The 12,606-nt window shown below is 46.7% G+C and overlaps 1 protein-coding gene across 1 annotated transcript in view; it reads right to left on the reverse strand.

Annotated features, from left to right (window-relative positions):
- CNTNAP2 (contactin associated protein 2) overlaps positions 1 to 12,606 on the reverse strand; it is a 2,003,978-nt gene that overhangs the window by 31,419 nt on the left and 1,959,953 nt on the right. The window contains exon 22 of the mRNA XM_040471688.1: positions 1,303 to 1,542. Within this exon, the coding sequence (XP_040327622.1) occupies positions 1,303 to 1,542 (240 nt within the window). The remainder of the gene's footprint in view (positions 1 to 1,302; positions 1,543 to 12,606) is intronic.

Consider the following 12,606-nt stretch of genomic DNA (forward strand, 5'->3'; position numbering starts at 1 on the left):
TCATGGCAAATCGTGTCTAACGTGATAACAACATTATTGCCGCTAAACTTTTTAAAAGCTTGCTACGTGTCTATAACCATTTTAACTGCTTTCAGTATATCATCCCATGTAGAATTCTGTGAACTGGGTCTTATAATCTCCATTAAAAAATGTTTATTTATTTTGACACAGAGGGAGAGAACACGAGCAGGGGAGGGGCAGAGAGAGAGGGAGAGAGAATCTCAAGCAGGAGACACAGAGAGAGAACATGAGCAGGGGAGAGGCAGAGAGGGAGAGAGAGTCTCAAGCAGGCTCCTTGCTGTCAGCATGGAGCCCAACATGGGGCTCGATCCCACGAACCGTGAGATCATGACCTGAACCCCAATCAAGAGTCGGACACTTAACTGACTGAGCCACCCAGGTGCCTCTTATGACTCCCATTTTATTCACGAGGAAACTGAGGAAACATGTCTATGTTTAACCTGCTAATGAGAGGCAGTGATAGTGCTGGAACCCAGGCCTCCAGCCACATTGCCTCCACCGTCCTCTTCCTGTTTTTAGCTTGGGGAACATTACACGTTGCTTCGGACACTCACGGGCTCTTAGATGTGGAGGTGCTGTGGAGATCGCACCCCACTCTTCACCTCATGGTGACAAAGTACAGGCTTGGAGAGGTGATCCAATGGACCCAAGGTCGGGCTGAGTAGAGCAGAGAACAAAGACCTATGGCTCTCCACCACTCGGTGTCATGGGACCATGAAGTTCCTCCCAATTAATTTTGCAGCCAAGAGCTGCCTTTTATTGCAGGCCTGTGCTTTCAAATTACATGTCTGGGCAGCTGCAGGAGTGAGACTAAATCCACAGGGTTTTGCAAGCTTACACGCACCCCTTGGGACCTGGAAGGCTACGGGATGATGCACATAGATACACGGTCGGGAGAGGAATCTCTGTGTTGCTTTGGGTAAAGCTTGCCCCCTGGCCTTGGACTGTGGGGCTGCAGTGACTCATAAAGGCGTAAGTAGGGGAAGTGACGCATCGGGTCATCTGACAGTCACCTCGCAGACCTCGGTTTAGCATCTCCTAATTCCACTTAAATGAGTCAATAGTTCCCGCGTGCCTTACCTTATCTCCTGGCTCCGAGCGAGGCTGACAGTGGTAACTTTTGCACACGTGGTTATGTGCTAAGCACTCCTTGGCTCACCCATTCCTTCACACTCTTAATCCTCCAACAACCTCACCAGCGAGGTTCTGTTATAACCCCATTTTGCAGATGAAGAAACCGAGGTTTAAGGAAATAAAGCAACCTGGCCAAGCCTGCCTTACCTGAATCCAAGTGGTCTAAGTGCCAGGGGTCGGTGGCAGACGACATGGGTGAGAGGGTCAGCGGGGAGGCCCCACAGTTGGACTCCACCAGCTCGCCCTGAATGTGGACGTGAGCGGAGGCGTTGGTCTGCCTCAAGGCCGCCTTGAGAGGCGCAATCTGGTTGAACTGGACTCTGGAGAGGCAGCCGGTGAATCCCGGGGTGTTGTATTTGTGAATCTCTTGGTCAATCTTCCCTGTTTCTAAAAGATAAAGGAAGAGAAAATAAAAATCGTCTCCCACTCACTGTATTCCGGCGGTAAAATATCCTCGCCTTTGATGCCTGTGTCCAAACCTTACTCTCAGGTTTCAGTGCGAGATGTTACATTCTTTCAGATGAAATATTAATGACTCGGCAAGGCTCAGGGCTGGAGACTTCGCTGTAAAAGAACCTCTGCGTTGCCAGAGATTGTGTAGGGTGAGGAGAATATGACTCTATTTGTTACAATAAAATGCACATATAATTACCTTCTGGATACCTGCGGTATTGTTAGAACTAACAACACTCACGTGGTTCTGATTGATTTTTCTCCTTCTCTTTTCCCTCTTACATATATTGAACAAGGCTCCCTGCTCAGCCCTCCTGGTGAATTATGGTTCTGTTTTGTACCTCTTTCTTATTTTCTTTTTCTTCTTCAGAATCCTTTATTAAAAAAAAAAAAAAAAGAGTTCCCATAGCCTATAGAACGGAGCGCTTTCTTTCTTCAGCGTCCAATCCCCTCGGAATTCTGAGGTTTATAGAAACCCAACTAGTATCCGATGGATGTTTTGGAAGTCAGGAAACTTTCCCGACTCAAGTCACAAATAAACACACGCATTTAAGAATCGCTACCTTCCCCCGCTCTGTGTGCTTAGCGTCTTCCTAAACTAACATTCAAACCAGAGGGGAATCGAGCAGAGGCATTTCCAATGTACTGTTTCAATTAATGTAACCACACGTTGTCTTACCAGTTAGATCAGTAAAAGCAAGTGTCTCTTCCACCCTCTGCCCTGAGTTTTACAATCTGTGTAGCAGATTGGGAACTTGTTAGAAATGCCGGGTGGTGGTGGCGGGGGGGGGGGGGGGGCCGGGCAATCTGGGCTTTCACAAGCCCTCCAGGGGCCCCTGCAGCCCGCTAAGGCTGGAGAGCCATGGGCACAGACACTGATGGCATAGCGTGACCAACCCAGGTGGTGGGCAAATGCACCCTCAGAGAAGAACAGAGCAACTTGTGTTCCGGACGGGATGTTATGCCAACCCGCCGACTGTCTTTTACCACCAGGAACAAGGATGTGAGACATTTACCCTTCCGGTGGACCTGTGAAAAACACCGACTTGGGGAAACAGAAGGCCACCTACTTCTTTAAAAAGTTGAATTCGGAGCAGGTGATGTCTCTTACTGGGGAAGGAACCCAGGTGAAGCAGTCTTGTATAAACATTTACTTCCCGTCAATGAAAGAATAAATCAGTAGAGAAGGGAGCTTCTAGGTGCTGGAGGCAGAAGGGGATGTACTGATTACTCATCATGTTAAGGAATCGGTTCAAGGGCTGACCTGTCCTAGTCCAATGGAGAGTGGTACTTCCAAAAGGGGCTTACTTAGACAAGTCCGTAAAGAGATTTTAATGAACCGTTCTCCATATTTTCCTCCTGTAGTCAATTTCAGCCTGTGATTCTGAGCTAGACCATGATTCAATTAGCAGGGGGAGGCAGAAGGTACCTGGGACTGTAAACAAAATGCCCACACTCAGGATGTCTCCTAAGGGTTCCCCTGATGACCAGAAAGAGGCTCTGGTCCCACTGATCCCTCGCTGGCTGCTCCCTTCTTCCTCCTCTGCTTTCTTGTCGATAATTGCAAGCTTATTGGATGGATGAGTTCATTGATTCATTGGATGAATTCATTGATTGAGTCTTTGTCTCCTGGTCTGATCTCAGAATTCCTTGTCCTGGGTTCACCAACTTGCCTTCCAGGAAAAGAGCTCATATGTTTGGTTTCTATCCCCTCCTTCTAGTGATCTGCCTCCCTTGAAACATCCCCAGACCAAGGAGACGCAGGGTAACTCTCTGTTCCCAGATTGGAAGGGAGACCTCCGCTCCTTGCTTTCCCAAATTCCTATCTGGCTGACATCTGTGGTCGAGGCATCAGAACAATGGCTGCGTGGTGGTGGAGCCCAAGTTCCATCGGTCCCATCTGCTGCTTTTCGTCCATAGATGGAGAATTCGTGTTAGCCTGTCCAGCCTTGGAGTAGGGCTTCAGAAGGAAGAATTTGGGGGCTGGTAGCTCCTACCATCTGGTGAGACCTCAATTCAATTCAATTCAATTCAATTCAATTCATTGCATGTACTCACTGCCTGGCCACAGGAGCAGGAAGACAGAGATAAATACAGAAGTTGACCGTAAGTAGCTCCCAACCTAAGTGGGGAAACATGCAAATAACAAAGCGATACAACTGAACAAGTGCTGCGTAATAACAAGAGTTAACGTTTACTGAACCTTTATAACCATATGCTTTATACAAATGCTAGATATTTTATACAAATTAGACATTTAATTCCTAGAACAACTCTATGGAAAAGGGAGCATTACTATCCCTATGGAATGTATGAGAAAACTGAGGCGTACGGGGCTAGGGAGGTAGGCAGACGGGCACCAGAGCCTCTGGGACACTGTGATTTTCTGAGCTGAGAAGCAAACCGTGTATTTGGCAAAATTATCAAAGTCTATGGTAAGCCTGGGAAGCCAGTTTACATGGGGCTCTGGATAGCACTTCGGGAGAGGTAACACGAGGCCGGGTTTTGTTTTTGTTTTGTGGTAAGGATGCTTTAACAGGAAGTCTACCCCCGAATGCATTTGGAAGTATGCCATACGATATCGTGAACCCTGGGCACTGTGCTGGGTGGCAGCTCTCTTGCATTCACGTTGTGTAAGTGAAAAAATAATGTGCCCTTTGACCAACACCCCACAGCCCCTTTGGTGACCAGCATTCTACTCTCTGCTTCTGGGAGTTTGACTAGTTTAGATTTCCCAATACACGTGGGATCATGTAGTTTGTTCTGTGCCTGGCTTATTTCACTGAGTGTACTGTCCTCTGAGTTCATCCATGTTGTAGCAAATGGCAGGTTTTCCTTCTTTTTGAAGGCTGCAGAGTATTCCACCGTGTGTGTATGCTACACTTTGTTTATCCATTCATCCATCGTTGGACACTTAAATTATTTTAAAGTTTTTTTTTTAACATTTATTTATTTTTGAGAGACAGAGAGAGAGAGACAGAGCACAAGCAGTGGGAGGGACAGAGACACACACACACACACACACACACACACACACACACAATCTGAAACAGGCTCCAGGCTCTGAGCTGTCAGCACACAGCCCAACACGGGGCTCGAACCCACAAACTGTGAGATCATGACCTGAGCCAAAGTCAGATGCTTAACCGACGGAGCCACCCAGGCGCCCCACCTGGTTTTCAAGTTATTGTTATGGTAAACAATGCTGCAACGAACACGGGAGTGCAGATATCTCTTCGTGATCCTGATTTCTCTCGGGTATATACACACCGGAAGCGAGACTACTGGATCACAGGGTCATTGTTCTCCTTCTAGGTTTTGAGGAACCGCCATGGCGGTGGCACCATTCTACGTTCCCGCCAATTTCTCCACACCTTCACCAACGCTTGTCTCGTTTAGAAGTAGGTTTTGTGAATAAAAGGAAAGAGAACTCCAGGTCGAGTGTGTCAGGGGGGTTAGCTATGTTCTGGTACTGGTGGGAGCGTGATGCACTCAGAGCTCAGGGCCATATTGGGAAGAGCCTTGAATGCCACGTGAAGATGCCCGTATTTAAGGTGGAGACTCCATGGTTGAAGCTGCCGAGGACCGTGATGGGAACAGTGTTAGAAAGGTGGTTCCAGTGGCAGTGTAGTGCGTGCACTGAGCAAGTAAGCGGTCGTGTGAGCCCCCCAGGGCTGCAAACTCCTAAGACAGGCGTCCTTCTCTTTGCCGTCGGGCTGAGACAGGGTCAGGCCGTGGATGTGGGTAAGCACCTCGTCTGTCACCAGCGCTCTCTTGCCCTTTGCTAAGCCGTGAGATCATCTGTAGTGAATCAGTTTTGATTCTGTTGCCTCTGCTGGAGATGTGGGTAATGAACTTCTGACTCAAGCTTTACTTCACAGAGTCCCACACAGCTCACATGGCTTTCTGAACTTGACGTAGGGCGAGCTTCCCTATCACACACAGAAAATGAGCGCTTTCAAAGCCATATCTGCCTGAAGGCTCCCAGTTTAACAGGGGGTGCCCATTTCTTTCTTTCTTTTTTTTTTTTTTTTTTTGAGAGAGCGTGAGGGAGCATGAGCGGGGGGAGGGGCGGAGAGAGAGGGAGAGAGAGAATCCCAAGCAGCCTCCCCGCTGTCAGCACAGAGCCCGACGCGGGGCTCGAACTCACGAACCATGAGATCATGACCTGAGTCGAAGCCGGACGCTTACGGACTGAGCCACCCAGGGGCCCCGGGGTCCCCATTTCTTAAAGACGGGTCCTCTCCTGAATGTCTCGCTCTGAGATAACAGACACAAGGCAGATGGCCAGAGGGGGTCCCAGGAAGGGGGTGTAGGTGGTGGATCAGGGACCCCCGGACGGTGGGAAGGAGCTGTGAGCGGCCAGCGAACGCGTCAGCGGGGTGGGCGCAGGGTGGGGGCTGGGCTGCAAGCACGAGGCCTGGGGGGTGAACTGGGGCTTTCTCCTCTCCTCAGCACTCCTACACTCTGCTGGCTCACTCCTGTGGCTTTTCCTCTTCCCAGGTTTGCTCCCTTTCGGGGAAAATCCCCAGTGTTTCAAACGTTTTCCTTGCCCGAAAGGCGACTGGGTCACAGAAGCAAGAGTTCGGACGCCCAGGAGAGCAGCACCAACATTTCCAAGTCGGATGGCGTTCCAAGTGTAGTTGAGGTTGGCTGAGACCCATTCCGCTCTGGAGTCTTCAGGCTCAGGAGGTTCCCACTCTGGGCCGCGGGATAATTGTAACATGAACAGTTTGTACTGTGGGCCCGAAATGGCACACACGTGAGGTACCGTGTTGAGCATGTCGTGCGGTCTCCCAACAACCCTCGGAGCGAGATTATCCCCTCTTCCCAGACGAGGAAACTGAGGCATCCAGAAGTTAAGGCTTTGCTAACGAATGAACATGTACGTTTCATATACAGAGAAGTCAGATATTTTATTCTCAATTTCGCTCTCTCTCAAAAAAAAAAAAAAACAACAAACACAGACCATATCATGTTGTTTTTATATTTACTTGGATTTTGGCATTTCTAGTCAGGGACTCTATAAATTGTGAAAGTGAAGTTAAAAAAATTTTTTTTTTTTAACGGCTATTAGAGACCGCTCCAAGACCATGTTTCGTTAGCAACTTAGCCAGTAATAAAGTTTTAAAAAATGCAATGAACTGATGTCAAAACGTTGCCAGCATCAATGAAGGCACCGGTAAGTTCTGTAGATGCTTCTCTGGGATAAAAATCCATCTTTCTTAAGAGCATCTAACACATGATAGTAAAGCTATTATTGCTTTGGTGTGTTTGAGCTCATTACAGGTGAATTGCGTTCATCTGTAAAACTGACTGAACGGGTCGCACGCTGAATCACATACCCCAGCTCGATTCACCGTAAGAAACTACTCTCCCCATGGAGTCTTCTCGGCCAAGGCATCAAGGCGGTGGGGGGGGAGGGGGGACACCTGCTTTAAAGAATGCAAATCATAGAAATGCAGTACAGGCACTTCTGAAGTTATGCCCTCAAGCTGTAATTAGTACTTTAATATCTTACATTAATGATTGGGTTAATGATATCTTTACTTGAATATCTTACATTAATGATGTGGGTTATTGAAAATAGCCCACTAAAAACATGACCCAATTCCAGGTAAAACCTTACGATGAAAGGAGCACGAGGCAGCGAGGACATGTGCCAGCTTGATGGTGGCATTACGTGCCTCCCGGCTTCCCGTCTTCAGTTGCTGAATACCAAACGGTGTGGCGAGAGAGGAGAGGGGGACGGGGCACCGGAACCAGCCACAGCCGGCCCCACTGATGGCAGAACCGTGCGGGGACCTTGCGGACGACTGTGGACACGGCCTCCGTGACTGGACATCCAGATGCCAACTCCTCCAGTGACAGCTCTCATCTTCCGTAGAGACTAAACTCATCTGTCTATTCTTGTGTGCCCATGGGGCCCTATTCATCAGCTGCGTTTTGTTCTGTTTTACACTTTCTAGAATTTCCTCTCAATATTCTTTTTGGTGGGGGTGAGGATGGGATGTGACGAACTACCCCTGTGAAACTCAATGTTTTTACTTTTTATGAAAGAGGGCCAAAAGATGTTAGGGTGTCAGCGAGACCCGGTTTAAAGCTTTTTTTAAAAAAATGTTTTATTTAGTTTTGAGAGAGAGACAGAGTGCGAGTGGGGGCGGGGCGGAGAGAAGGAGACGCAGAATCTGAAGCAGGCTCCAGGCTCTGAGCTGTCAGCACAGACCTGGATGCGGGGCTCGAACCCATGGCCCGTGAGATTATGACCTGAGCCAAAGTTGGATGCTTAACTGAGCCACTCAGGTGCCCTCCTCGAATGAAAACTTTTGATGAGGGGTCTCTTGTGTGCTCGTCACTGTGTTAGGGGCTGGAGAGTCGACTTTTCAGAATCTGTGGGAGGGACAGAGAGGGCAGACCCGGGTGCCAGCCCGCGGAGCTCACCTTTGCTCTGCAGAGACTCAGGTGCAGCTGGCCATGGGGCACTGTCCCCTCTATTCCCTCCCTCTGCTCCTGGGGGAATTTTCCCACGGGTGGCACTGGGGGGGGTGCCCTTAGGTCATTCAAGGGCTGGGTATTAAGTAACATGGGATCATAGGGCGAGGAGTATGTTCTTCCCATTCTGTTTTCATCCTTCAAAAAGAGGGTGTCAGGTTGGGACTGGAGTATCTTTTCCAGCACTCCAACACTTGCTAGTTTCTCATTTTGTTTTATTTTATTTTATTTTATTTATTTATTTTATTTTATTTTATTTTATTTTTTTATTTATTTTATTTTATTTTATTTTATTTTATTTTATTTTATTTTATTTTATCTTATTTTATTTTATCTTATCTTATTTTATTTTTTAAAACAAGTTTTTTTTTTTTTTTAAGTTTATTTATTTTTGAGAGAGAGAAAGCAGGGAGGGGCAGAAAGAAAGGGAGAGACTCCCAGACAGGTTCTGCACCATCGGCGTGGAACCTGACGTGGGGCTTGAACCTGGGAACCAGGAGATCATGACCTGAGCCAAAACCAAGAGTCGGACACTTAACCAGCTAAGTGCCCCAGCTAGTTTCTCTTTTTAACAGCAGGCCTCAGAGCTGAACGCTCCCGCAGACAACAGGGCTGAATTTCCTAACATTTCCAGAGTGTTGTATTTTTTTTTTTTTAATGTTTATTTATTTTTGAGAGTGTGAGCGGGGGAGGGCCAGAGAGAGGGAGACACAGAATCGGAAGCAGGCTCCAGGCTCTGAGCTGTCAGCACAGAGCCCGACGCGGGGCTCGAACTCATGGACCTGAGCTGAAGTCGGATGCCCAACCGACTGAGCCACCCAGGTGCCCCCAGAGTGTTGTATTTTTACCACTGCTGTATCGTAGTGATACTCATATTTCGCTGTATGGTTGTATTGCAAAATTTCCTTATAACACGTTCTCCTTTGAACATAAATTTGTTTAGGTGGAAAGGGGGAGTCAATTTAAAGAACAATGTTAAATAAATAACATAAAGAAGGTAACCCGACATGGCAAAATTGTAAGCAGAGAAGGCAAAACATTGTGCCATTGGCTCTCAAATTACTGTTCTTCGGGGAATATTCTGAGGAGGAACTTGGTGTTCCTCCAAACCCCTTGATATTTGGCCTTTAGCACCTCTGTCCCACTCACATGAAATTCCTTTCTCTTCCTCTCTCCACACCTAGTACCTGTGATCATCCGCCACTTTAGGACATCAGAGGTCTCCAGTCTCTAAAGAAGAGAGCTCCAGATGGTTTCTTCGGCTACCTGGCCCCCGTGTGTTCTTTCCCCGTCCAGACGGGCCACAAACCTGAATTTGTGTCTCTACTAGATTTACGGTTTCCTTGAGAGCAGACCCCGAAAGTTGGCTATCTTTGTGTTCTGCAAGATGTCTAAAATTCCCTCTTGTTCAGAGCGATCAGCCAGGGACGGGATGCGTGACGATAACTGTGACTGTATATCAAGACAGTCTGTCATCCACACTTTGGTCGTGCGGGATGGCAGCAAACACCGTGGAAATTCGGTTACGGCAAAGTTCATTGTGGGCCAACGTTTATCAGCTTCGTGGGGTCAACAGGTGTGGAATGTGGCTTTGAGAGAGGATGGGGAAGTAGGAAATGTAGATCCCATACAGCTTTATATTTATATACATGTTTTATATTTGTATTTACATGTATATTTACATATATAATGTTTATTTACTTTTGAGAGGGGGAAGAGGCAGAGAGAGAGGGAGACGCACAATCTAAAGCAGGCTCCAGGCTCCCAGCTGTCAGCACAGAGCCCGACGCGGGGCTCGAACCCACAAACCGCGAGATCATGACCTGAGCTGAAGTGGGAGGCTTAACCGACGGGGCCACCCAGGCACGCCATATATATTTACGTATATAAAGGTCTTTATAAATGAACAGACTCTGTGTTTATATATTTATATGCATTTGTTTCCAGAAGGACTTTCACTGGGAAATCTATCTCACTGAAAATGCACTCATCTTTGAAAATTTAGTTGTGTTGCTCTTACAGTGACGCTCATCTACGAAGGCTGAATATCTATTACTCTCTACACCCTCCTCCAGCCTCAAGCGTGGAGTAGCGGTTATATGGAATAAGCAGGGAGTGGGTTTGAAATCACCGCCTGAGTGAAGGTTTAAATAATTCTTGGAATATCAGCCTGAAACGAGAAGCCTGAGTAGTCACCTGATACACACTTGGAAACATGAGCTGGGCTGACAGGCACCTTAAATGGTGACTCTGGGGGTTAGGGCTGAGCATCCGGGTCTCAACTGACAGAGAGCTGGACGCAGTTGATCAGATCGGATACAACTTTCTCATTTGGTCATAGCTGCACGGATGGGAGCCTGAAAGGATCAGGGGGATAAGTAAATGGGAAATAACCACAACTATAAGAAACTTCAAAAAAGAGGGGGAAGAAAGCAACAAAAAAAGCTAAGAGGGTCAATCTAAGAAAGCAAAATACAACCACATAAACCTCATTCCTCCATTCTAACACGATCGGGTGATAAACCTTAGGGCGCTGAAATGTTAGATTCTAACAGGCTAAATTTTTTGATCGGTGACATCTTCCTGACCAGCTGCCTTTCCAAAGGTGCATAGACAGCTAGAATTAAATCCGTATACATAACTGATGTATAGAATTCTATACTATGACGTTTTATTAGTCCCTGAAGGACACTAATGAAATTTCGCTGTATTTATTATATGCTTTTCTCTCTTATGGAGGAAGGCGGGACTAAAATATGCAGGTGTAATTTAAATAGCTCTTGACCTGTGACAAATGTAACTCAGTTACAAAGAGGCCATCTGCTGGGAGAGGCAGAATTTTTTCCTCCTACACTGCAAATCTTTTTCTAAGGCTTAATAAAACAAAACTGGATTCTTTTCAGAAACAGTAATAAAAAGAAATATCTTAACGTGAAGATGTGAGCCTACTACGTTATTTTGCGAAAAGATGAAGTATTACATTTTTGTTTGTATAAACTTATTACAGTCCTTGAACTTTTGGGGGACATACACATAGGTTGAAATTATCATTCCCTATCCTAAATTCTTTAAATAATTTTTTTTTTAAACATTGACTTATTTTTGAGAGACAGAGAGAGACAGAGCACAAACAGGGGAAGGGCAGAGAGAGAGGGAGACACAGAATCCGAAGCAGGCTCCAGGCTCTGAGCTGTCAGCACAGAGCCTGATGTGGGACTCAAACTCACGAACTGTGAGATCATGACCTGAGCTGAAGTGGGATGCTTAGCCGACTGAGCCACCCAGGAGCCCCTCCCTATCCTAAATTCTAATCTGAGAACTACAAACTTATGATCCCTGGTTAATATAAGCCAGTTGTGATTATAAAACAAAGAGAAGATAGGCTCCCTGAGCTGTTTCCAAAATAGCACACATTTGGCATCATCTAAAAGATAAAATTTCCACTTTCTCCTGAATGTTTCAAGTTGTCAGACGTGAGACAGAAAGCCTGGTGCCCCTTTCCTGCAGCCTGGGGTGCCCTGCTGCGCAGCATGACTTTTCAGGGCTAAGAATAACAGGCTTTGCTGAAAGTAACAAGACCTTTCAGAAAAATGGATGTACCTGTCAGTCAAACCACAGAGAAGGGTGCTGGGGCTTCATTAGAAGGGCAGGTCTGATTTTTACCTCTCAAAATCTTAGTAAATAGAAGCGATGTGGCTTAGCTATTTGCTACTGGAGAACAGAACACTAATGTGTTTCCCATGAGTTGGAAACGAACAGATCTGCTTCTTACTCTCCGGGTTTTATTCCACTTTTCCTTTTGCATTTTAAGTTGTGAGCAGCAGAAATAGAATCCTACGTACAACGTTACCAAACTGAAATGTCGTACAAGAAATAGAATCCTACGTACAACGTTACCAAACTGAAATGTCGTACAGAAAAATAATTTCTTCCGTGTGTGCTCTGCTTCTGCTAAACCTTTTTTTTTTAAGGCTTTGGAAAGCCCTATTACACTAACCAACACCACAAGGAGAGTGAATTTTAGCTTCTACCTTTTCCTGAATTCCTCTCCAAACCACTGAAGAGTATTCCAGCCAAGACCAGCCCAGGGCCATTGGAAGCTTGGGGAGCAGGGGAGTTTGGGGCAATGGGGAAAGGAGGAGGGAAAGGTGTGAGGCATCTGTGCCACAAGCAGCCTAAGTGGAGGCTAGGAAAAGTGTGTTAACGAGTCTGTGTATTTCCAGATTATGTCAAATAGAATGATTCCGCAAAATAAAAAGGGGTTTCTCTCCTTTGTTCTCACTGGTACTGTAATTCCTACCCAGGGGGCGTCTAAAGCTGTCTCAACCCAGGAGGGAAAAAAAACCCTGTGAGGGCTAAGATTGCACGAAAGCCTGACCATCAAAGCATTAGGAAATGGACATTGAGGTAGGGGTCGAAGGCAATGGTCTTCTCAGGGCAATTAGACCTGTCACGCACACACAGAAAGAGGAGGGGAGAGCTGTTGCCAGAAAGTGTACTGGGGGG

The sequence above is a fragment of the Herpailurus yagouaroundi genome, unplaced genomic scaffold, assembly GCF_014898765.1.
Source record: "Herpailurus yagouaroundi ecotype Mexico unplaced genomic scaffold, PumYag 100, whole genome shotgun sequence".
Lineage (NCBI taxonomy): Eukaryota > Metazoa > Chordata > Mammalia > Carnivora > Felidae > Herpailurus > Herpailurus yagouaroundi.